The 23,093-nt window shown below is 40.0% G+C and overlaps 1 protein-coding gene and 1 pseudogene across 1 annotated transcript; both read left to right on the top strand.

Moving 5' to 3' along the window:
• The first annotated feature begins 3,289 nt into the window (after positions 1 to 3,289).
• Positions 3,290 to 4,567, top strand: LOC111443846. Its single transcript, XM_023081670.1, has one exon. The coding sequence runs from the start codon at positions 3,290 to 3,292 to the stop codon at positions 4,565 to 4,567; it is 1,278 nt and encodes a 425-aa protein (XP_022937438.1).
• Positions 4,568 to 4,717: 150 nt separating this feature from the next.
• Positions 4,718 to 23,093, top strand: part of LOC111443848 — a 45,593-nt pseudogene continuing 27,217 nt past the window's right edge.

The raw sequence follows: 23,093 nt of genomic DNA on the forward strand, positions 1-23,093 counted from the left end.
GGAGAGCTTCAAGTCCATTTTCACTTCTTTTTAACAGATATTTGGTTAGTTATTGTTGATGGTCCAATTGGGGTTTAGACTCTATATATATTTTCAATGACGGATATCCTCTTGGGATGCAAGCTAGTCAGAAAGTCAGAAATCCCGGCCTTAGGCCTAGGAGTAGAAGCTAAGACCAATCCGAGGCAATGCCAGATAAGAGATTCTCAGCCTAATTTAATCTATTCCCGCACCATCCATTGATTCAATTACTTATCGGTTAACTTCTCTATAGGCTCTTCAAGACATTGACGAATTCGTAAGACTTGAGCTCAATGCTTTGCAGTCTTGAGTATGCTTGCAAGATAGACTGAGTTCCGAAAAGAAGATTATCTCAACAAACTCCCGCATATTATTATTATTATTATTATGATCATGCCCTATACCGCGGTCTTGACTTCGGGCTTCCCCACTGAACTTTTAAAAGAAGAATTAGTGCTTTAGGATTCAATCTTAAATCAAGTTAAAAGTAAGTAGTTAACTCTTCCTAGCCTGCCTCAGGTCACTGGATTCCCTTTCGATAAGAGGGCAGAGTACAGGAAAGAAAAGAAAGAAACCTGAAAAAAAGCATAAAAAAGCATATAATTAGACAGAATGAACTTCCTACACATGTTTAATAATTTAATAAGTCTCTCAATAGTTCTTCCTTCAAAACCATATGTCGAAAAGAGTTTCACCTCATAAATCTAAGTGGCGAAAATAGCTCTTATAAAGAGAGAAGAGAGAGGCTAGCTTTTTTCTTTCTCTTTTTCACTAAATATCCCTTACATCGGAAACAAAGGATTTCAATTACATAAGTTAGATGAAGAGATTGAAAGTGGGATTGATCGATTGAGACTTTCATTTCTATATTGAGAATGCAACCAAGATCACTAATCAAGCAGTAGCATTCAGACCAGGATCAACCTGGGAGAAGTCACTAAATCTTTTTTAGCGCCTGAATCTTATAAAGGACAAAAATTAGTCGTACAGCTTTCGGTGACAGATCATAAATTCAGACTGAGAACTTACTTACGACCAGAGATTGAGTTGACTTTGAGTGAGAATGAGAAAGGCCTTAGTCAGAAGTATAGGCCTTAAATGACCTAGTTCCCAACAGGCTAGCTGGTAAAAGTAGACTGCTAATCTACATGCCTATAGGTCTACTGGCTAGTAGGTATACATCCGATAGTTCTATTTAGAGTAAGATGTCCTTCCAGATTGATCAGAGCCCAAGCATTGAGATTTGGAGAAAGAGCTTCCTCTAGGTAAATAAGTCCAAGAATTGGGACCTTCCGGCAAAATATCCCCGTAATAAAGTCTGTAGTATTTTGATACCAGGCCCTTACTGAAGCAACTCAAGTCTTGAAGTATAAGACCAATTAAAGTCTATCCCCAGGGGAAAGTCTATTACTGAGTCAATGCCGTTAAATCAACTACATTAGCAGGAGATCTCGCTATCAAGCTTTGCTCCGGATCTACTTACGTGGGAAGTTACCGAAGAAATAACATGGAAAGCTTCCCGAAATTCGGAGTTAGATATATAGTTTGATCTCAGACCAGAGACAGTGGGGAAATAGTTCAACTCTAGTCCCTGACGAGGGCGTAGACCCGTAAATGCATATATTCTGGGGGATTAATCTTTCTATTTTTACACCGCATATGAAATTCCTAAACCCGGAGTTTGATTGTTCTAGTTAATTGGCTGAGCTGATTGATATCGTGTTAGACGAAGTGCTGTTATTGAGGCAAGAGCTCTTCTTTCGTTCATGACCAATATGCTCAAAAGGCCCTATGATTCAATTACTACTCCCTCTAGAGACTGAAATCCTCGAAGAAATTTCAAAGGAGAAAAAGCCTCGGGCGGCCCTCATCCCTTCCTGGAGTTCATTCTAGCGCAGTCTTTCTTATCTCATTCCCTTCGCCAGTAATGTAATGGCATTCGTGTGCCAAAGTTGCTTCAGAGCTTGTTGAGGATAAAGTGAGAATCCGATATGATAAGGAATCAATACAAGGAGAATAAGATTCGAATTACCTTGTTGATCGAATATCTCAAGGCAAGAACATTGTTTGAGATTTGAATCACTCCACAAGCAAGATCGATCATGTCTAACTTGAATGATTCTTGTTGATCAAATATCTCAACGCAAGAACACTTGATTGAGATGCGAATCACTCCACAAGCAAGATTGATCATGTCGAGCTTGAATGATTCTACATGCAATCTAAACTACATAGAATTGCAAAGAAACTTAGCCATTGGCTAAAAAAAAGCACAAATGCTTCTTTTAATATATTTTCCAAGTCCCCTTACAAATCCAACATACATGGCTTTATATTCAAAATGAAACTATTAAAATCATTCCAAAAGTTGTAACATTCATACTTAATGAACATAATTAGCCATGTTGTAAATGTAACCTAAAGTAAATAAAATGTCTTAAAATACAATAACTCTAAATTACTCTAAATTGTAACCCACCCAAAATTTATAACAATCAAACTTCATTCTTCTTCAATGTGGCATGAATTGAAACATCTTTTGATAATCTTGACAACCTTTTCTTCACATCTTCATTGAAGTTTGATGGTTATAAATTATTGGTGGGTTACATTGGTTATCCTGATGATTTTTTTTGTGCGCTTGTCAATCAAAATTAATGGATAATGCATGTTGCTTAATGTATGAATATGAATTGTCAAGTATTGATATTTTGATTGACTATCGTGTGTGGTTTTATATACTTGTCAGTCATGAAGTAGTGTAGAATACACGTAAGGAGAAAAAAAATTATGAGGTAATTAATTGTGGATTAGGAACGAAACAAGCGAAAGGATGTCTGGCCAAGTAACAAATTGGGGAGGTAAACGTGCTCGAAGTGGGTCGGCGAGTGTACAAGAGAACCCGTCTTTGGGTTTCCCACTTCAAGAGCAGTCAATGAATGCGAACCCAAATCCGGGGATAGGACTTCCCCCATCTAGTCTACCGAGAGCAAACATTGATACTACGGAACTACCTAATATGACTATGATGATGGGACTGATGCAATCTATGGCACAGACAAATGGGCAATTGGCCCAACTGATCTTGACCTTAGCGCCAAGTGCTAGGCAGACGACCCATCACAACCCGTGAGACATTGATGCATCAAAAGAAAGAAAGTATTTTCAGGCTTTCAAACGTCGAGACCCCGAAGTATTCGAGGGAAAATCCAAGGACCCTATCGTAGCTGAATTATGGTTGTCGGCTATTGATGAAATTTTTCGACGCATGAAGTGTCCGGAGGAACATAGACTGAGTTGCGTGACTTATTTGTTACGCGAAGATGCTAAACTGTGGTGGCAATCAACCTCTCGGGCGATTGCTGCAGACGAGGACGAAATCACCTGGACACAGTTTAGAAAAGCGTTTCTTCGAAAATGCTTCAAATCAGTGGTGCGATATAAGAAGCAATGCGAATTCCTAAGCATAGAGCAGGGAAACAGGTCAGTAGAGGAGTATGAGCGAGAGTTCACCCGTCTGTCCCGTTTCGCCCCATTAATGGTCTCAATGGAAGAGCTGAAAGTAGAGTGTTTTGTTATGGGTTTGCGGCCTGATATACGAGGGGTGGTGTTAACTCACGATCCACCTGACTATGCAACGGCACTCCAACTGGCCGAGACGCTCGATGTTAAGGAATATCCAACAGAAGACACCCAAACCCACCCAAACACATCGGTTGACCAGAAGAGAAAGAGAGAGCAGACGTCACCTACCTTCTCAAAGGTGTCTGGGCACCAGGCTAAGACAAATTTAAACCAAGAGTGCAGACAAACAAAGGCTTGCCCACAGAACACGCCACGTAACAGACCGCGTTGCTCGAATTGTGGGAGACATCACCCAAGACAGTGTCAGTTTAAGAACAGGGTATGTTTCAACTATCACCAAGAAGGCCACGTTGTCGCGCACTGCACCCAAGGGAGAGCAGCTAGTACCAATAGACCCCCTGGTAACCAACTGTCCTCAAACCTGAGGCCAGCTCCGCAACAAGGACGAATGTATGCTACCACTCGTCAAGAGGCAGAAAACTCCAACACTGCAGTCACAAGTACGCTCTCTATTCTTGGGTATTACGCACGGGTCTTATTTGATTCAGGGTCAACCCACTCTTTTATCTCCACTAATCTTGTAAAACACGCAAGAGTAGAAGTTGAACCACTAGGGTACAGGTTGTCTGTGGGTACCCCAGCAGGGGTAAGTATGGAAGCCTTCGAGAGGGTAAAGGACTGTCAATTGTGTGTGTCAAACCACACGATGGATGTGACACTAATAGCCCTAGATATGGCCAATTTTGACGTCATCTTAGGGATGGAATGGTTAGCTAAAAACCATGCATCCATCGATTGCTTCAACAAGGAGGTGGTGTTCAGACCTCCTGGTCAACCAAGCTTCAAGTTCAAGGGGACTAGGAAGGGAACGATCTCGAGGATAGTCTCGGCATTAAAGCCAAGGAAGATGTTATCTCAGGGTGCTTGGGGGATATTAGCTCATGTGGTGGAATTAGGGTGAACTGAGGCGAGCATTAACTTAGTGCCAGTAGTGAGAGAATTCGTGGACGTGTTCTCAGAAGATCTCCCGGGCCTACCCCCAGAGTGTGAGATGGAATTCGAAATTGTACTTGAGCTAGGAACAACCCCTATATCAAGAGCCTCGTACAGAATGGCCCCTGCTGAACTGAAAGAACTAAAGTTGCAACTTCAAGAGCTACTAAGCAAAGGCTTTATACGACCAAGTGTGTCTCCTTGGGGAGCCCTAGGGATATTTGTGAAGGACGGCTCTATGCGCTTATGCATAGACTATCGGGAACTTAACAAAGTGACAATTAAAAACAAGTATCGTTTGCCCCGAATCGACGACCTGTTCGACTAGTTGCAAGGAGCAGTTGTGTTCTCAAAGATTTATTTACGATCAGGCTACCATCAGTTAAGGATTAAGGAGAGTGGTATCTCAAAGATAGCCTTTCGCACAAGGTATGGACATTACGAGTTTAGGGTAATGTCGTTTGGCTTGACCAACGCTCCAGCAACATTTATGGGGTTGATGAACAAAGTGTTCAGAGAGTTTTTAGACAACTTCGTGATCGTCTTCATCGATGATATCCTTGTGTATTCCAAGACTAGGGAACAACACGAGGAACATCTCCGGAAGTGCTGACCACTCTAAGAACGAACAAGTTGTTTGCAAAGTTCTCCAAGTGTGAATTATGGGCAGAACAGGTGGGATTTCTTGGGCATGTAGTTCCAAGCATGGGAATCACCGTAGACCCAACAAAGATTGAAGCGGTGACGAATTGGCCTCACCCAACCACAGTGACGGAAGTACGAAGTTTCTTTGGACTAGCAGGGTATTATCGGCGGTTTGTACAGGATTTCGCCAAGATCGCCACTCCCCTCACTCAGTTGACCAAGAAAGGAAAGTCGTTCACCTAGAATGATCAGTGTGAGGTTAGTTTCAAAGAACTCAAACAGAGGTTAGTATCTGCCCCGATACTCACTGTACCGTCAGGAGATGGAGGCTTTGTAGTGTACAGCGATGCTTCAAAAAGGGGGTTAGGATATGTCCTCATGCAACGTGGGAAGGTTATTGCCTATGCTTCATGTCAACTAAAAGAATACGAGCGAAACTATCCCACCCACGACTTAGAACTCGCAGCAGTGGTATTTGCATTGAAGATTTGGAGACACTACCTTTATGGAGAAAGGACCCAAATTTTCACTGACCACAAGAGTCTTAAATACTTCTTTACTCAGAAGGAGTTGAACATGAGACAACGCAGGTGGTTGGAGTCTGCCGTCTCCACGACTTTCCCTTTTGTGTGCTGCTCCTCAAGCCTTCGAGTGCCGATCTTCTCTTGGGCCGACTCCGAGGCTCTACCCGGCTTTTCATTGGTTCCTTCCAACCTGCTCTTTTTTCTCATATCGCGCGCACATCTTCAAGAGAGAGGCCGAGTACATAGATGAGGCGATCCCGGGAAAGCCCATTCCCTCATGGGAACTCCTTTACATCGGTTGAAGAAAAAAGGTTCAATCTTGTTCAACCATAGCGTAGATGAAACCTGGCAGCCCGCCCAGAGTTTGACCTTCTCCGGTCCTGGAAGGAAAACCCACTGAACTTTCCTTCCCCTAGCGGGCAACAACACAGGGAGGAAGACGATCAGGATCTCACGTGTGGCAGCTGTTAGAACTAACTCAAAATCCAAGAGGTTACCTAAAAAAAAAGAAAACTCACCACTCACTGGTGAAAGTTAGAACTAACTCAAAATCCAAGAGGTTACCTAAAAAAAAAGAAAACTCACCACTCACTGGTGAAAGAGGAGAAAAGAAAAGACAATTTCAGGCCCTGGGGTCGGAATGTGGTAGGGTCCTTCAAGCCCCACCCTAGATTCTCGAAAAGACAATTTCAGGCCCTGGGGTCGGAATGTGGTAGGGTCCTTCAAGCCCCACCCTAGATTCTCGAGATTCATGGGTCGTCTCCCGAAGATCTTCGATCTGAACCTTCGCATCGACTTTCTCTTAGAGTCTCAACCACGCCTTCGTTATTGAAAGAATATAGCATAGCGATAGAATAGCTATCACTACTTCGCGTATTATGAAAGCTGTATTCCCCGAAGGAAGGGGAAGGAAGAGGGCATGCTGCAAGAGCAGAGGTGAGTGGTAAGCCTAGGAGGCGTGCCCAAAGGGCAGCGGCAGCTCTATGGTTACACGTCGCCACATTGAGATAGGGGGACGGGGACTTCGACTGCCTTGTATCAAGTCAAGATAAGGGAAGGGGTGGTAGGCTTAGTAGGGCTCGAACCTACAATATCTTTATGAGCGGTACATTTCAACCAATTAAACTATAAGCCCCTACGGATGGATCTCTACATGCAATTCGCTCACTTTGGGAAGAGCAGACGGAAAGAGGAGGCCTTTGCTTTATTTGCTTCTTCCTATGATGGAAAACTAAATGATTTGCTTGATAATAATAGATATAGAATCTTAGATAGATATTATGAATTACAATAAGATCATTAAGCAAGCGGCCCTTTCGCGACTCAAACTGCCAGTACGCTTTCTGGCTCGGAACGACCAACTCAAACAAACGGGCGGGGGCTCTCCATTTTCTTGTAATGCCGGATGTTCGCCTTTAGTTAGAAGTAGAAGTAGATAGAGGGCATCCTTTGCCCCACACCGAAGAAAAAGTACATAAGGGGGGGACTGACTTGTGAAAGTCAGGAGTGAGAAAGAGAAAGAAAAACTTGGTTACAGGAACCGAAGGTTAGGCCGATTTGAAGCTAGACCTAAAAAAGTTGATTCCTACCTCTTCCTGGCAATGTTGCCAATTCCAAAAAGACTCATCTAATAAAGACTCATCTAATAATGTACCCTTGTGCATAAAGTTGCCCAACTACTCTTTCTTCCTTCGACTCATTTAGCCACTTACGAGTCCGTTGTATGAAAGAGAGCTTGCTTCGTGGCGGAGCATTTAGCAATGCCAGCAGCCTGGTGAGTGAGGGCTGGCTGTATGGGGACAGGTTAAGGCAGGGACCTCTAGGCTTGCTTCTCATGAAATTGGGTGAGGATTGAATATGCAAGACTAGAAAGAAGAGGAGGGAATCAGAGAATATGCGAGACTCAAAAGAAGAGGCAATCGGAAAGGGGCGAAGCTGTGAGACCGAGTGAAATCAAACACCTATTGTATTTACCGAGTCAAAGATTGAACAGAGTGAAAGAAGGAGAAAATCAAGAATTAATAAGAAGGAAGGAAGGAAGGAGTAGAGTATTAATCTTTTACAGTGAAAGAATAAGAAGGGAATACAGGGGAAGGGAAGGGAATAGTTCAATGGCCTAAAAAATAGGGAGAGGCGAAAAGATCAGTGAAAGCAAGAAGGTGTAGGTGAAGGAGAGAAGAGAAGCAGAGGTGAAGGAAAGAGCTACTTTGACCTCCATAAGGCAAGCAAAGGAATAGAGTCAAAGTATAAGGTGAAGGAGAATGAAAATAGCTTTACCGAGGGAAAGAGTGAAAGAGAAGTGAAATAAGGAGAAGAAATTCAGGGAGATTCAAGGAGAAAGTGAAAACGGGACACTACAGAATGATTGTCTACTTTCCCGGTAAAATGGTCCATAACCAGAAGAAATTCAGGAGTTAGTTACAGTCGAGTTATGAAGTAATAAGGAAAGAGAGAAAACCTTCCCCTTTGCTTCTTTCTATTCCCTTACCTGATTGAGCTGTAAACAAATTCAAGGATGTTCGCTTCTCTCCTCTTCGAGTCTTATTGCTGCGCTCCTTGTTTCGTTCTTGTCCCTATTTATTCAGGAATAGTAAACTCCAACTCCCTACTTTCACTTCCTACTCCCTCTACAACTATTGGTCTCACAACTTCGCTCCTTTCTTTACCTGCATTGGACTGATTGAACTAGGCTTCACTCCTTAGGTGTCAGACTCAAGGAAAGAGGAAAGAAAGTTCAGAATCAACCTCCTTCTCCTACTGATTGAACAAGGAAGGTAAACTAGAGGATCAGAGGGTCAAGCGACTGAACTGATATGACCTGAGCAGCTACTTCACCGGAACCTTATTCATCAAGTGTTTCAAGGAAAACGAAAGCAAGAGAAGAGGTAAAGCTAACCTTTCTTTACAGTTAAAGAAGAAATGAAGGAGTTAGCTGCTTTGAAAGACTCCTTATTCATTCTCGTTTATAGTTAGGGCTGAAGAAGAAGAAGAACCCAAAACCCTGTCCCTTCTTTCTCTCCTCTTCTCGTCTCGCTGCTTCACACCTTTCCTCTTCATTCTCTTTTTTGTGTAAGGACCCTTTATTTACAAATGATACTTTCCCGTGAAAATGGGCCATTGAACTTTTTAGCTCTTTCAATAGGTTCAATGAATTCCTTTTTATGACTCTCCCTATTTTGGGGGTGATTTTCCAGGTAAAAGAGTGAATTTGCCCTTGTTCAAGACTGAAGGGAGACTCAAGAAGCGTTATCCGGAACAGTGAAAGGGAAAAGAAAATGAAACTTGACAGTCGTAAAGCATAAACTCTAATTAATTTAAGCTGCTTCAAGAGCTAAAAATCTCTTACGAAACTTTACAGTCATAAAGCATAAACTAAATAATAAAAGGTCCTTACAGTCGAATGAATAAGGTAAATAGGTGGTAAAGGAGGATCCGGAGAATGCATCTTTTGTCTTTCATCTCCACTCTCCCTGAATTTCTTCTTTAACTGCTAACTCCTTCCTCTTCCGGATAATGCTTCTAGAACAGTCAAGGATAAATCATCTTTCTTGCTTTCGTCTCCCTTCTTTCTTGCTTGCTCAGGCTCATCTTTCTTTGATCTTCTCCTTCTTTCACTCAAACACAAGGTAAAGCGACTGGACCTAAACCTGAACCTTTAATAAGACTGAACAGTCAGGAAAGACGAAACGAAAGATTCAACCTCAAACCGTCACTTATTTATTCAAACACTCTTTTACTTGACAGTAAAGAAGAAAGATTCCTTCTCCTGCCTTAACCTATTGATTGATTCTTGATCCTATTTCTTCTTGAACAGTAAACTAAGACTCAACGAAAGACTCCTGAACCTATTTCTTCTTTGACTATTTTACGGTCTCATGCTTCGCTCCTCCTCCTCCTCCCTTTTCTTTCTTCTTTTTCGAGTGAATCCCCGAGAAGGTGTCCTGTGGGTATAATTGAAGAACCTCTGAAGGAGAAGGGTATGCCTGTGTTTGTTGTTGATATGGGTCAAGAGGTAGAGGTCCCGGTCACCCAAATTCTCAAGTTTGAATAGGGTCGGGGTTCATCATATGGAAAAGTGGCATGGCTTCGGTTTCAATGAAAATAGAAAGAATAGAACCTACTATCCCCCCACGCCAGATTCCCTAAACAACCTACATACAAAGATGAGAGTTGTTGAAGAGCCTTTTTAACGGCTTATACCCTCAAGTATGACATGCACTAGATGTAATGGAACGGACGGGATGAAGCCCATAAGAAAACTACAAGAAAATGGAATGGAATGGAATGAGGGCATAGGTTGCCTTCGGAGCTTCTCTTTACGAAAATGTTCTTTGACCCCGGGGGGCTGTGGAGGGTCTGCCATTCTTAACCGGGAAAAGCGTGGGACTTGAAAAGAGGATGGGAGAGAGGGGAACTGATATGAACCAAGAGACATCATTCATACAATATACTTCAATGAAGATGTGAAGAAAATGTTGTCAAAATTATCAAAAGAGGTTGCAATTCATGTCACATTGAAGAGGAATGAAGTTTGATGGTTATAAAGTTTGGGTGGGTTACAATTTAGAGTAATTTAGAGTTATTGTATTTTAAGACATTTTATTTACTTTTTAGGTTACATTTACATAATGGCTAATTATGGTCATTAAGTATGAATGTTACAACTTTTGGAATGCTTTCATTTTGAGGCTATATAAAGCCATGTATGTTGTATTTGTAAGGAAGACTTAGAAGATATATTAAAAGAAGCATTTGTGCTTTTCTTTAGCCAATGGCTAAGTTTCTTTGCAACTCTATGTAGTTTAGGTTGCATGTAGAATCATTCAAGCTCGACATGAGCAATCTTGCTTGTGGAGTGATTCGAATCTCAATCAAGTGTTCTTACGTTGAGATATTTGATCAACAAGAATCATTCAAGCTAGACATGATCGATCTTGCTCGTGGAGTGATTCGAATCTCAAACAATATTCTTGCCTTGAGATATTCGATCGACAAGGTAATCCAAATCTTATTCCCCTTGAATTGAGTCCTTATCTTATCATTTGGTATCAGAGTTTCAGGCTCAAGATTGGATATATGTTTCCTTTGCATTTTTTTCAATTTGATTTTTATTAACTTTCATCTTTTTAGATTTTAATCGACCCAGAGTTCAAAATTCAATCTTTGCTCTATTCAAAATTTTGAGAGGTGAGGTTGAGAGCTTCATTTGTGTAAATGAGTGCAAACAGAGTGGCCTAAAAAAAATCCTTGAGTGTATACACATGAGAGATTGTTGTGAGAGCCTTTGTATTTTCATATCTTATGTTTTGCAGCAAAATTTCACAAATAGATTCGAGGACGAATCCTCTTGAAGAAGTGGAGAATGATATGAACTAAGAGACATCATTCATACAATGTACTTCAATGAAGATGTGAAGAAAATGTTGTCAAAATTATCAAAAGAGGTTGCAATTCATGTCACATTGAAGAGGAATGAAGTTTGATGGTTATAAATTTTGGGTGGGTTACAATTTAGAGTAATTTAGAGTTATTGTATTTTAAGACATTTTATTTACTTTAGGTTACATTTACATCATGGCTAATTATGGTCATTAAGTATGAATGTTACAACTTTTGGAATGCCTTTAATAGTTTCATTTTATGGCTATATAAAACCATGTATGTTGGATTTGTAAGTAGACTTGGAAAATATATTAAAAGAAGCATTTGTGCTTTTCTTTAGCCAATGGCTAAGTTTCTTTGCAATTCTATGTAGTTTAGATTGCATATAGAATCATTCAAACTCGACATGATAAATCTTGCTTGTGGAATGATTCGTGTAACGACCCTAAATTTCCACATACTCAGAGTCGCTACTAACGTCTCATGCTCATCTATAATGCGGAAATATAACTCTTACATGAACATAATTGATAACGAAAATTTCAAAAAACGTTTAAAACAACTTCTTCCATGAAGAACACAGCCATTGTCTTACGTGTTTAAATATAAAATACTGAAATTGAGAGAAAACAAAAACAAATACAAAATAATTTAAAACAATGAAATGCAAAACAACCTATTCTAACTTAACACTAGAAATTTAAATATGAGTCTACCCTATGCACGTGCCACAGTCTCTGCTCGCGATGTCGCCGTCCTCCATACAAGTGCGCCTTGCCTTTACCTGAAAAATGATGTGGCACACGGCCTGAGTATTTCAAAGAATACTCAGTAAGTGGCCCCACTATAGGGGGCCATGCAAATGCAAACACATGCAATCATGATTTAGGGACCTTTTTCTAATCATCTTAGGGGTGGCCTCCAGTCTCGGACAAATTGGATGTGTAGTACTTCCCTACACACGACTCACACGTGTGAGTGTGAATCCCCAGGGCACTCGCACACCCCCTGGACCCTTTGGTCAAGCTAATCTGTAGCGACGTCCGAAGGTCAGCGGAACCCCATAGTGTCATGCACCTCATAACACCCTCATCTGTGTGCTTTCGCACCTGTGCGCATACGCGCTCATCATACAGTGCGCGTCCGCACTCATCATCTCTGAGGGAAGTAGCCCTATGCTTATGAACATACAATATGCATGAGGTCCCTCTAAATCCATCATAATGTCTCTTCTGACACAACCCTCTAGTCTCATCTCTTTGTTACTCTAGGTAACACATACTCGTGGATATTTATATTAATATCATTTTCACGCTCTTAGGGTTGTGTCCTATGTCGATCTAACGACATGATGCAATATGGCACTCATCATCATAGAGCATGCTCAATATGGAAAACATCATCATATTAAGGTAAACGTCACGCAATCATCATACTCATCATATTGCCACAAAGTGCATCAAATATATCAAGTACGACATTCATCAAAATATATATATACTGAGCACATCATCAGGTATCATAACCCACACATCATCATAAGTCATACATCATCATAACTCATATACCGCATCGTACGACATAGTTCTTACAACATCGTAACTCATACAATTTTTAGCCTATCCTATAGTAAGGCCACTTACCTAGTTGGCCTTAGCCGAAGATTCCCTAATTTAATTAACGTAAGCTCCCGTTCCTCGAGAGCTGCTCCAAAGGTTGCTAGAGTTCGCTTCATATCGAACCGTTTGTCACCTTTCGTTAGTATTTCACATTTTAATTAATAATCCAACTAACAATGTGAAATACAGCTCTAAACCAGTCTCAGTAAAAATCAAAATCCACGTTTTCATTGTTTCTAAATTTTGGTTGGATAGTAAAACTTAAATTGAAAATATGTCAATATTATTTCATGCTGCTTCAATCATTCAATCCAACTATGGTTTGTTATAATATTATATTAATAATTGCTCACATATTCCATTTTCTTCTCTCCATTGTACCACTTTATTCCTATTCTCTCTGTCTTCTTTTTCTTTCCTATAAATGACTATGCAATTATAAAACAATATTCAATCAATTTTGTTTTCTTCTCCTCCATATCCACAGTATGACTATCAATTAACAGAAGCCATTTTCAATCTATTCTGTTTTCTTCTCTCCCCTTTTTCAATCTATTATGTTTTCTCCTCTTTCCTAAAACTACTATCATTAACAATTTTCAATCTAGTCTGTTTTCTTCTCTTTCTTAAATATGATGAGATGAAATTGACAAAGCCATTTTCAATCAATTTTGATTTTCTATCGGATATCCAAAAATCTAAATAATTGAAAAAGAGATCTAAGATAACTTTTCTATCTCTGTCAAAAGATAAAAGAAAAGGAGATCTAACTTACCGATAACTTTTCTATCTCTTTCCGTTCCTATTAAATCTGCTTTAAGTGAAGGCCGTCTCCAATTCTTCTCTCCCAAAATCTGTGATCTTTCCTTTGTTTTTTCTTCCGATTTTTCTCTTCCCACAATCTGCCCTTTTTTTTTTGTTTCTGTTTAGTTTTTTTTTTTTTCCTTTTGGAGATCATTTTGGAGTTGGAGGAGGGGTTGGGGAGATATTTGGGGAAGGTGGAGAGAGAGTCCATAATTTACTTTTTTTTTTTTAATTATTATTTTTTTCTTTCTTTTTTCTCTTTTTTTTTCTGGGTCATTCCATTATCTACCCCTAAAAAGAACTTTCATCCTCGAAAGTCTTAAACTCTTGTACTAGCTCGGGGTATTTTTCTCTTATTTCGTCCTCACTCTCCCACATGGCTTCCTCGCTGTGGTGATTCCGCCCCAATACCTTAACGAACGCAATATTCCTGTTGCGTAAGGTTTTTACTTCTCTAGCTAAGATTTTTACTAGTTTTTCCTCGCAGCTCAGATCTTCATTGAGTTGGAGTGGTTCATAGTCTATTTCGTGGATTGTGATGTCCCACATTAGTTGGGGAGGAATTTAGGGGCGGTCCCACATCGATTGGATAAAGGAACGAGTGTCAACGAGGACGCTGGGCCCCGAAGGGGGGTGGATTGTGATGTCCCATATTGGTTGGGGAGGAGAACAAATCACCCTTTATAAGGGTGTGGAAACCTTCCCCTAGCAGACGCGTTTTAAAGCTTTGAGGGGAAGCCCGAAAGGGAAAGCCCAAAGAGGACAATATCTGCTAGCGGTGGATCTGGGTCATTACAAATGGTATCAGAGCCAGTCACCGGACGATGTGCCGGCCTTCTCGCTGTTCCTCGAAGGGGGGTAGACACGAGGCGGTGTGCCAGTAAGGACGCTGGACCCCAAAGGGGGGTGGATTTGGGGGCAGTCCCACATCGATTGGATAAAGGAACGAGTGCCAGCGAGGATGCTGGGTCCCAAAGGGGGGTGGATTGTGATGTCCCACATTGGTTGGGGAGGAATTTGGGGGCGGTCCCACATCGATTATATAAAGGAACGAGTGCCAGCGAGGACGCTGGGCCCCGAAAGGGGGGGGGGGTTGTGATGTCCCACATTGGTTGGGGAGGAGAACAAATCACCCTTTATAAGGGTGTGGAAACCTTCCCCTAGCAGACGCATTTTAAAGCCTTTAGGGGAAGCCCGAAAGGGAAAGCCCAAAGAGAACAATATCTGCTAGCGGTGGATCTAGGTCGTTACAATTCGAATCTCAAACAAGTGTTCTTGCATTGAGATATTTGATCAACAAGAATCATTCAAGCTAGACGTGATCGATCTTGCTTGTGGAGTGGTTCGAATCTCAAACAATGTTCTTGCCTTGAGATATTCGATCAACAAGGTAATCTAAATCTTACTCCCCTTGTAGTGATTTCCACATATCAGGAACTCAAACAAGTAATAGAAGAGAGGAGAGAGCCTGAAAAAAGACGTACTGTGTTGTTTCTATAAACTGTGTGAATTTTGTTAGCGGCAGCTATCCTGCATGAGACTTTTTCTTCACTGTAATTCCGCCTCCGTTTTTTACAGCAGCATTCCTTTCAAAACACAAAAGTCAGAGTTAGTGCTTACCCCTTTTTGTTGTTCGAAATCAATTCATTCCTTTCTTATCTTATCGCAATTGAAGTTGGAAATGCTTGCTCAGACTTCCAAAGTTTAGGAGGTTTTCGGGTTCCCCTTTACCTTTGGGCTTTATCTTTGTAGTTTCAGATACAACTTGTACTTTTTCATCTACTCATTCCGTAGAAAAGCTAGTACCTCGGTAGCATTGCAACAACACGAAAAGAAACGATTAGAATACGAGGGGAAGGAGCGAAGTAGACTGATAAGATAGTTGGAGAGGTTCAGAATAAAACACCTATTTACAGAGTGAAAGAAGGGAAGGGAATATCGGTTCTTGTTTCTTCTTCTTTTCTTTTACCGACTATAAAGTGAAAGATTGAATGAATAATAGGGTCAAGTCATATCGGGGAAGGTTCAGTAGTTCAGGAGCGGATGATCCAGCTGCTTTACTGAGTTCCATCTGTCTCATTCATAAGGCGTCTTTACTGTTCAAGAATAACAACAATAAGGGAATATCAGAAAAGAGTGTTTGAAGGGTCAGGAGTTTACCTCGTTCAATCCGTCTCATTCATAAGGAAGGAAGGAGTCTTCATCTTTGTCTTTTACCTTGTTCAATTAGTTGAAGGAGAAAGAGCAGTTCAACAATAAATAGGTGAATGAGCTTTACCTTGTTCAAGAATAGTGAAGGAGCCAACGAGACCAATAGAATAGGAAAGAAGATGAAAACACCTATTCCATTTATCGAGTAAAAGAGTGAAAGAAGGAAGGGCATAAAACAAAGAAAGCTAGGAAGGCTAAGACAGAGAGCAGTGAAGCCGAGGTGATTGAGTGAAGGAGAAAGGCTTTACCTTGTCTTTGAAGGTCAGGGAATATCGGAAAAGAGTGAAAGAAGGTGTGAAGTCAGTCTCTTTTCATTTACTCGACTTTAAAAGGGAATATCGTATAAGGGGAAGGAGCTTCTCTGTCTTTCCTTCCTATTCCAGAGTAAGTAGCTCGACAGTAAAGCGGCTAATTCATTAATTCTTCTTTCACTAGGGACTATTCTTTCACAAGGGAAATAGAGTCAGGGAATATAGGGGCCGGAAGTAGCGAAGGGAAGGCGCAAGGTGAAGTAGCTAATTCATTTACTCGACTGGTTAAGGTCAGGAGTGAAGACGAAGACTGAGTGAAATTAGGTGAATGAGGTTACAGTGAAAGAAGGGAACAAGGAGTTAAGGAGTGAGAGGAGCGAAGGGAAGTCGAATGAATCTTGTTCTTGTCTTGCTTTCGGTAAAGAAAGGATAGGTTGGTTGAGTCTCATTCATAAGGAGTTGAGTGTTTACTATTCTTGTTCCGGAAGGTATTGAATTCATTTACTCGACTATAAAGTTCAGGGAAGGGAATACAGGGTCCGGGGTAGGCTCATGAGCTTGACCTTCAAGAATAGGTTACGGTTCAATAGTGAAGGGAATATCAGAAAAGGGGCGGGTTCAGGCAGGATAAATAATTAACGTTTCGTCTTTCAAAGCAGCTAATTCATTTCTTCTTGTTTCGGCTTTCCTTACTGTTCCGGTTTAGTAGTGAAGGTGATATCGGTTAAGGTTTTCTCTTGAGTCTTTCTTGCTTGAGTCTTGAAAAGCAGCTAACTCGTTCATTTCTTCTTGTCTTGCTTTCTCCTCGTTTACGGGATTGAATATGAATTGACTCTCATCTAAAGGAATATCTGATTCTCCCTTTATTCTTGAGCTGTATCTGATTCTTCTTCTTTCATTCTATCAAGGATAATTCTGCTGGAGTCTCCCTTCTTTCTTTCACTGGAAAGGATAGGTGATTGAGCTGCAAGGAATTGACTCTCATTCATCTTTAGTCTTGACTCGTTTACGAGGAGAAGAGAAAGAATGAATCTTTAGTCTGAGGATATTGTTCCAGAAGAAATAGGGGAAATCCGGGGAAGGGGCGAAGCCGTGAGACCTTGTTAATTCCGGGAAGGTAAAGGTTCAAGGGTAGGTAAGGAGCTCAATCAGGTTCCGGTTCAAGAGCCTACAGTTTCCCTTCTTTCAAACACTGTAAACTCAGTAGCTCAGGGTTTCGATTTCTTCTTCTTTTACTGTAAAAAAGGTAAAGGAGCAAAGGAAGTTGTGGACCAATAGTTTACGAGGGAGAGGAGTGAAGCCGCTCGACCGATAGGGAGAGGAGTTCAGGATCATGAATCTCTTTTCTTTTACCGACTATAATGGATAGGAAAAGGTTTAAGGTTTCAGCTTAGTTTATAGTTCGTGAAAGAAAAACTCACAATAAGGGAAAAGAGAGAAAGAAGGGAATGAGGTCAGATCAGTAGCTTTACCCAGTTCAATGAAAGAAGGGACAGGCAATGGAATTAATTGTTCAACCGACCGACAGGTGAATGAGTTTACAAGCAAGAGAGTCAAGTCAATTCAGTCCTCAGCAGCTTTACCCAGTGAATGAAGAAATAGGTTCAAGGGCAGTAGTGAAAAGGAGTAAGGAGTCTTTCTTACAGGCAGGAGAGGAGTGAAATCAAAAACCTATTCCATTTACCGAGGGAAAGAGTGAAATCAGGGAAGGGAAGTAGTTAAGGAGTTTACCTCGTTCAAGAATAAATAGGTTCAGTAGCTCAGCCGAGGAAAGGGTTTCTTCCTCTTTTCTTACATTCTCGTTAGGTTTCGGTGAAGTAGTTCAAGAATTGACTCTCTTGTAAAGTGAAGGCAAGGTCATATCAGTTCTGGAGCGAAGCTGCTTTACTTCCTTCAATCAGAATAGTTCAGGAGTTTACCGAGTTCAGTAGTTCAGTCGAATTAACTTCTTCTTTTACAGTTCAATCTGGTTCCGGTGAAGGAGGGAGAAGGAATCTTTCGGCTTTGTTTACTGTTCGTTCAATCTGCTGGTTCAAGAGAAGATCAAGAATGAATCTTTCGGCTTTCCCTTGTTCAATCTGGTTGGGAGTTCAGTCTCTCTCATTCATTTTTCTTACAGGAGAGGAAAAGAAAGAGTGAAGGTTCGTGAAGTAGTTCCGTAGAGAAGCTAATAGTTTAGAGGTTCAGTAGTGATTGAGTTTACCTCGGTCAATCAGTCAAAGGATCAAGAAGCAAACAAACACCTATTTACCTTGTGTTTGAGTGAATGAAAAGGTTTAAGGTTCAGTCTTTGTTTACTGTTCAAGAATCCAGAGGTGAAAGAAGGTTTAGAATCAAATGAAAGAATAAATAGGGAGAGGAGTGAAACAAGCAAGAGAGTAAATATTAAATCCTCAGCTGCTTTACCTCGTTAAAGAAGAAATAGGTTCAGGTTCAGTTAATCTTTATTCTTCTTTTACAGTTCAATTCGGGACAGGTTTAGGAGTGAAAGAAGGAAAAGGTTTGAGGTTTCTTCTTCTTCAGCCCTTGCTGCTCAGTCTCATTAATCTTTCATTTTCTTCTTAATTCCTTCTGTAAAGGCTATTAGGATAGGTTACGGAGTCGGAGTTCAGTAGCTAAGCTAAGGATCATGAATCGGAGCGTAGACGAGGGGCAGGGTTTCTATTTTGGCTTTCCCTTATGTTTGTTTGAATAAATAGGTGCAGGAGTGATTAATCCAAATACGGAGAGGAGAAAGGATTTCATTCATTTAGCTTTACCGATGTTCCATCTGTCGAATGATTGAGTCTTGAGTTGATGAGTGTTTACTGATCCGGTTAGGTAATACAAAATAGAGGAAAAGAAGAAGCCATGAGACCGAGGGAAAGAAGGTTTAGGTTCCTTCTACTAGTTTTCGCTTCAATTGACTCTCCTGTAAAGTGAAGGTCATGGAGGTTCTGGTTTCGGAGCTCAGCCTATTTACCTCTTGAAATAAGGTAAGGTTATAGAGGTTCAGGTTTAAGGTTTCGGCTTCGGCTTGATCTTTTTCTTTTACCGACTGTAAAGGACAGTCAAATTGCTTGACCCAGTCTTTACTTGAAGGAAAAGGGTGTGGGTTGAGGAACGAAGTGCTCGACCAAAAGGGAGAGGATCATTAATAAGAAAAGGAGGATTGACTTAAGAATTACCTTGTGTTTGAGTGAAAGAAAGTGATTGAAGTAGTTCAGGAGAATGATGCTTTCGTTGAGTCTTAATTTCTTACATGGAAATCTGGTTCAGGAGTTCATCATCATTAATAGGAGTATAAGTATGGGGAGGAGTGAAAGAAAGAAGGAAGAAGACGGTTGCCCGAGTTTACTGTTCGTGTTTGAAGGGAAAGAACAATCACTAATATCGGTTCAGGTCCTGAAAATAGCGCTTTACCTAGCCTAGTAAAAGAGTTAAAGAAGGAAAAGGTTCAGGGTCAGGGTTCAGTCCGGATCAAGATTAGTTAAAGAATGAATCTTGAGTCTTGACTTAATAATCAATTACTTCCACTCCATTTTATCCAAAAAAAAAAAAAAATAGGGAGAGGATAACATTTTATCCAAAAAAAAAAATAGACAGTAGATAGCTTTTTTTTATTAATGGTCTTTACTGTCTAATTCTTGTTTCGTTGAGACTTTCCTTCCTGTTCCGAAGAATGAATAAGGAGTTGAGTCTTAAAAAGCAGCTAATTCATGGATTCTTGTACTGTAAAGGAGTGAACATTCATCTTTCGTCTCTTCTTTCTTTCATTGTCGGATAGTCAAAGGTTTAAGGTTGAGTCTTGACTTACTCTTCTTGATCATTAATTAATAGTGGATTCTTTACTGACTGTTCTATCTAATTCTTGTCCAGTCTTTCCTCTTCCTGATTGAAGAAGGTAAAGGTTCTGATTCCGGTTCAGGTTCATGAGTTTCTTTTTCTTCTTCTTTATTTTCTTCTTCTGCATCTTACTATTGCATATTCCCGTAGTAACAGCTATATAAAACACTGATTTGATAATGAAAGAAGGTTCAGGATCAAGAACCAAGTAGCTCGACTCGAAAAGGGAGGATTTCTTTGATTTACTATCCTGTCAAGTTTAGGGAAAGAATGGAATAGCGGGGCAGGGGAAGGGTTTCTCTTTGATAAAGGTGGAGGAGTGAAATCTGGTTCCGGTGAAGGTTTCGAAGGAATATCTAATTCTGCCTCAATCTTTCCTTTCTCTGATTCTGCATCTTACTCAATCTTTGCTTTCTCATCTTCTTTCATTCTCTTTCTCGTCAGGTTCAGGATTGATTTCATTCATAAAGTAAATAGGGTCCGGTGAAGGAGCGAAGCAGCTTTACCGACAGGGGAGGTGAAGGAGCGAAGCAGCTTTATCGACAGCAGAGGTTCAGGAGATTTACCTTGTGAAAGAGTTCCGAAAGGGAAGTAGTCAGTCAGGAGTTTATGTAACGACCCAAAATTTTCTACTTAATTTAAGGTCGCTATTGTATACGTACCATAAACATTGAATGCGGAAGACTTCATTTAAATTCCATAAAACATAACCTTTAACTTAAAACATAGCCATGGACTTACGTGTTTCGAAAACATTTTTAAAACGACACAACAAAAGACTCAAAATAGAATAAATAAGCATTTAAGTTTAAAACATCCTATTCTATCCTAAGTCTAAGAAAATAAATGCCAGTATCCTATGCATGTGTCATGATCTCGAGTTGTGATGTCGTCGTCAACCGTACAGGAATGCCTTGCCTTAACCTAAAAAAATGTAGTAGCACATGGCTTGAGTATTTAAAGAAATACTCAGTAAGTGACCCCACTATTGGGGTTAAATGCAACAATCACATGCAATGAAATGATGAGACCTATCTTTCATTTCGTTTCATTTCGTTTCGTTTTTCCTACGGTGTAATCCTAACAGGTAATCGTGGACATGTACTATATACTCTACACGCAGCCCATACGTGCGAGTATGGGCTCACCAGCTAGTTCGCACACTGCTGGGCCACTGTCCCTAGCCGGTGGGCAAGCACTGGGAGCCCTTATACCGGGACCCGTTAAAACTAGAACCATCACGGCAGCACTATGCAAAGCATAACGATCATTGTCCTGCCATTGGATATACGCGTCCGTACCCTCGTGATAGGATAGGGGTATCCCCCCAAATGCATGAGCACACAATATGCATGAGGTCCCACTAGTCCTACAATTATCATTAATGAACATAACCCCCTGTCATGTTTTCATGCTTACATGTCATTCTCATTCTCATTTCTTTACATATCATACATATTCCTAACGGGGTTATGTTTCATGCAATTTACCGTATTTCATGTCATACAATTCATGCAGTTACATTCAAATGTTCATACAAACAAGCCATAATCGTTCAAGGACCACACATCATTACATGCATTACACATCACATCAGACTAAAATCATACATTCACGTTCACATAACTACGTACTTAAGCACAATAATCTAGCATACAATGCATCGTATCATAAACAAGTCATAACGTAAACACTTCATAGTCATATCGTTATCTAAATTACCGTAGCCTTAACGTTCTTATACCTATCACGGACATATCATTACGTAACGTACCTTAGTCATATCATCACCAGAACGTATCCTAACGCCATCGTTCTATCAATCTATCACAAACCTATCCCTTTCTACCCATAACCTAACCGTATTCTTTCATCAATCTCTCCTATCCATAGCACTCTGGTATGTAACCTAACCTTAACGTTTCATGAACGTATCTTACTCCTATCGTTACATTTCGTTTTGTGCATCCTTCTCGTATCCTATCTCAAACATCTCCTAGAGCACATCGTACCATAATTATTATCATACAATCCACATATTATAACATAACATATAAGAAGCATATCGATCCATAGACAATTCACACATATCAATATATATGACACGTGCAGAACCACAGGGCACGTGTCAACATCAAATATAACCATGCCGATAGTAAGGTCACTTACCTGGCTTGCTTAAGTCATTGTCACAAATATATCTTTAATGAAAGTTCGATTCCGTCCTTTGAAATCCGAGTCAACCTATATGAGCTCATGACATCAGTTTCAAGTTTGAACTCTATAAAATTATTTCCCTAATTTACATTGCCCATGGTAAAATTCGGATCTTTTCTGTTAGACAAAATTTAAAGAAGCTCACTGCTCTCTGATAAAAATTGTGATGTTTTCTGTTAGACAAAATTGAAAGTAGCTCACTGCCGTCTGATATTTCCTTTTATTGTAAATACTGTTTAACAAATATTTCCTCAATCTCCCTCCCTCTCTCTCTAGTCTTTTTCATTCTGTAAATAGGTTTTTCAATTGTGTAAACAGATATTACTGGCCAATTTTAAGTATAGGCTACGATCTTTTAGTTTATAGATTTGCCACCTAAAATTTTATTGAATCTTTATAACCTTATTTCGTATAATTAAAATGCTAACAAAAATCTAATAATTGTATACGGGATCTGATTATTAGAGACGGTTAAGATAGGAAAGATAGGAAAAAAGATCTGATCCTAAATTAATTTCTTAAAACCATAAATATAAAGGAAAAGGAAATCTTAGATAGGATTTTACCCTAATAAGGGACAAAAATCTCTAAATCTGCAATCTATTTAAAGCCATGTACTTCTTCTCAGATCTGTGTATTGTTGTTTTTTCTGTTTCTTTCTTGATGGGTCTTGGGGAGATAATTGTGGGAAGGGAGGAGGAGGTTAGTGGAGAGAGGTGGGGAATGATTATTATTATTTTTTTTAAATTCTAATTTTAATTAATTTATTAATTTATTATTATTATTATTTTAACTATTTTTTTTTTATAAAGTTTTTTTTATTTGTTTATTTCTTTACTTATTTTTCGGCTATTACATTATATCCCTCTAAAACAAACTTTCATCCTCAAAAGTGTTTTAATCTTAGAATAACTCGAGTTCTTATCCTAAGAGTTATTTGTTAAGTCTTCAAGTACCACTAAGTAGAAATTCTTAACAAGTGTACCCTAATCCATATGAGTCATAAACATTTGTTT

Source organism: Cucurbita moschata, unplaced genomic scaffold (genome assembly GCF_002738365.1).
Source record: "Cucurbita moschata cultivar Rifu unplaced genomic scaffold, Cmos_1.0 Cmo_Scf00006, whole genome shotgun sequence".
NCBI lineage: Eukaryota > Viridiplantae > Streptophyta > Magnoliopsida > Cucurbitales > Cucurbitaceae > Cucurbita > Cucurbita moschata.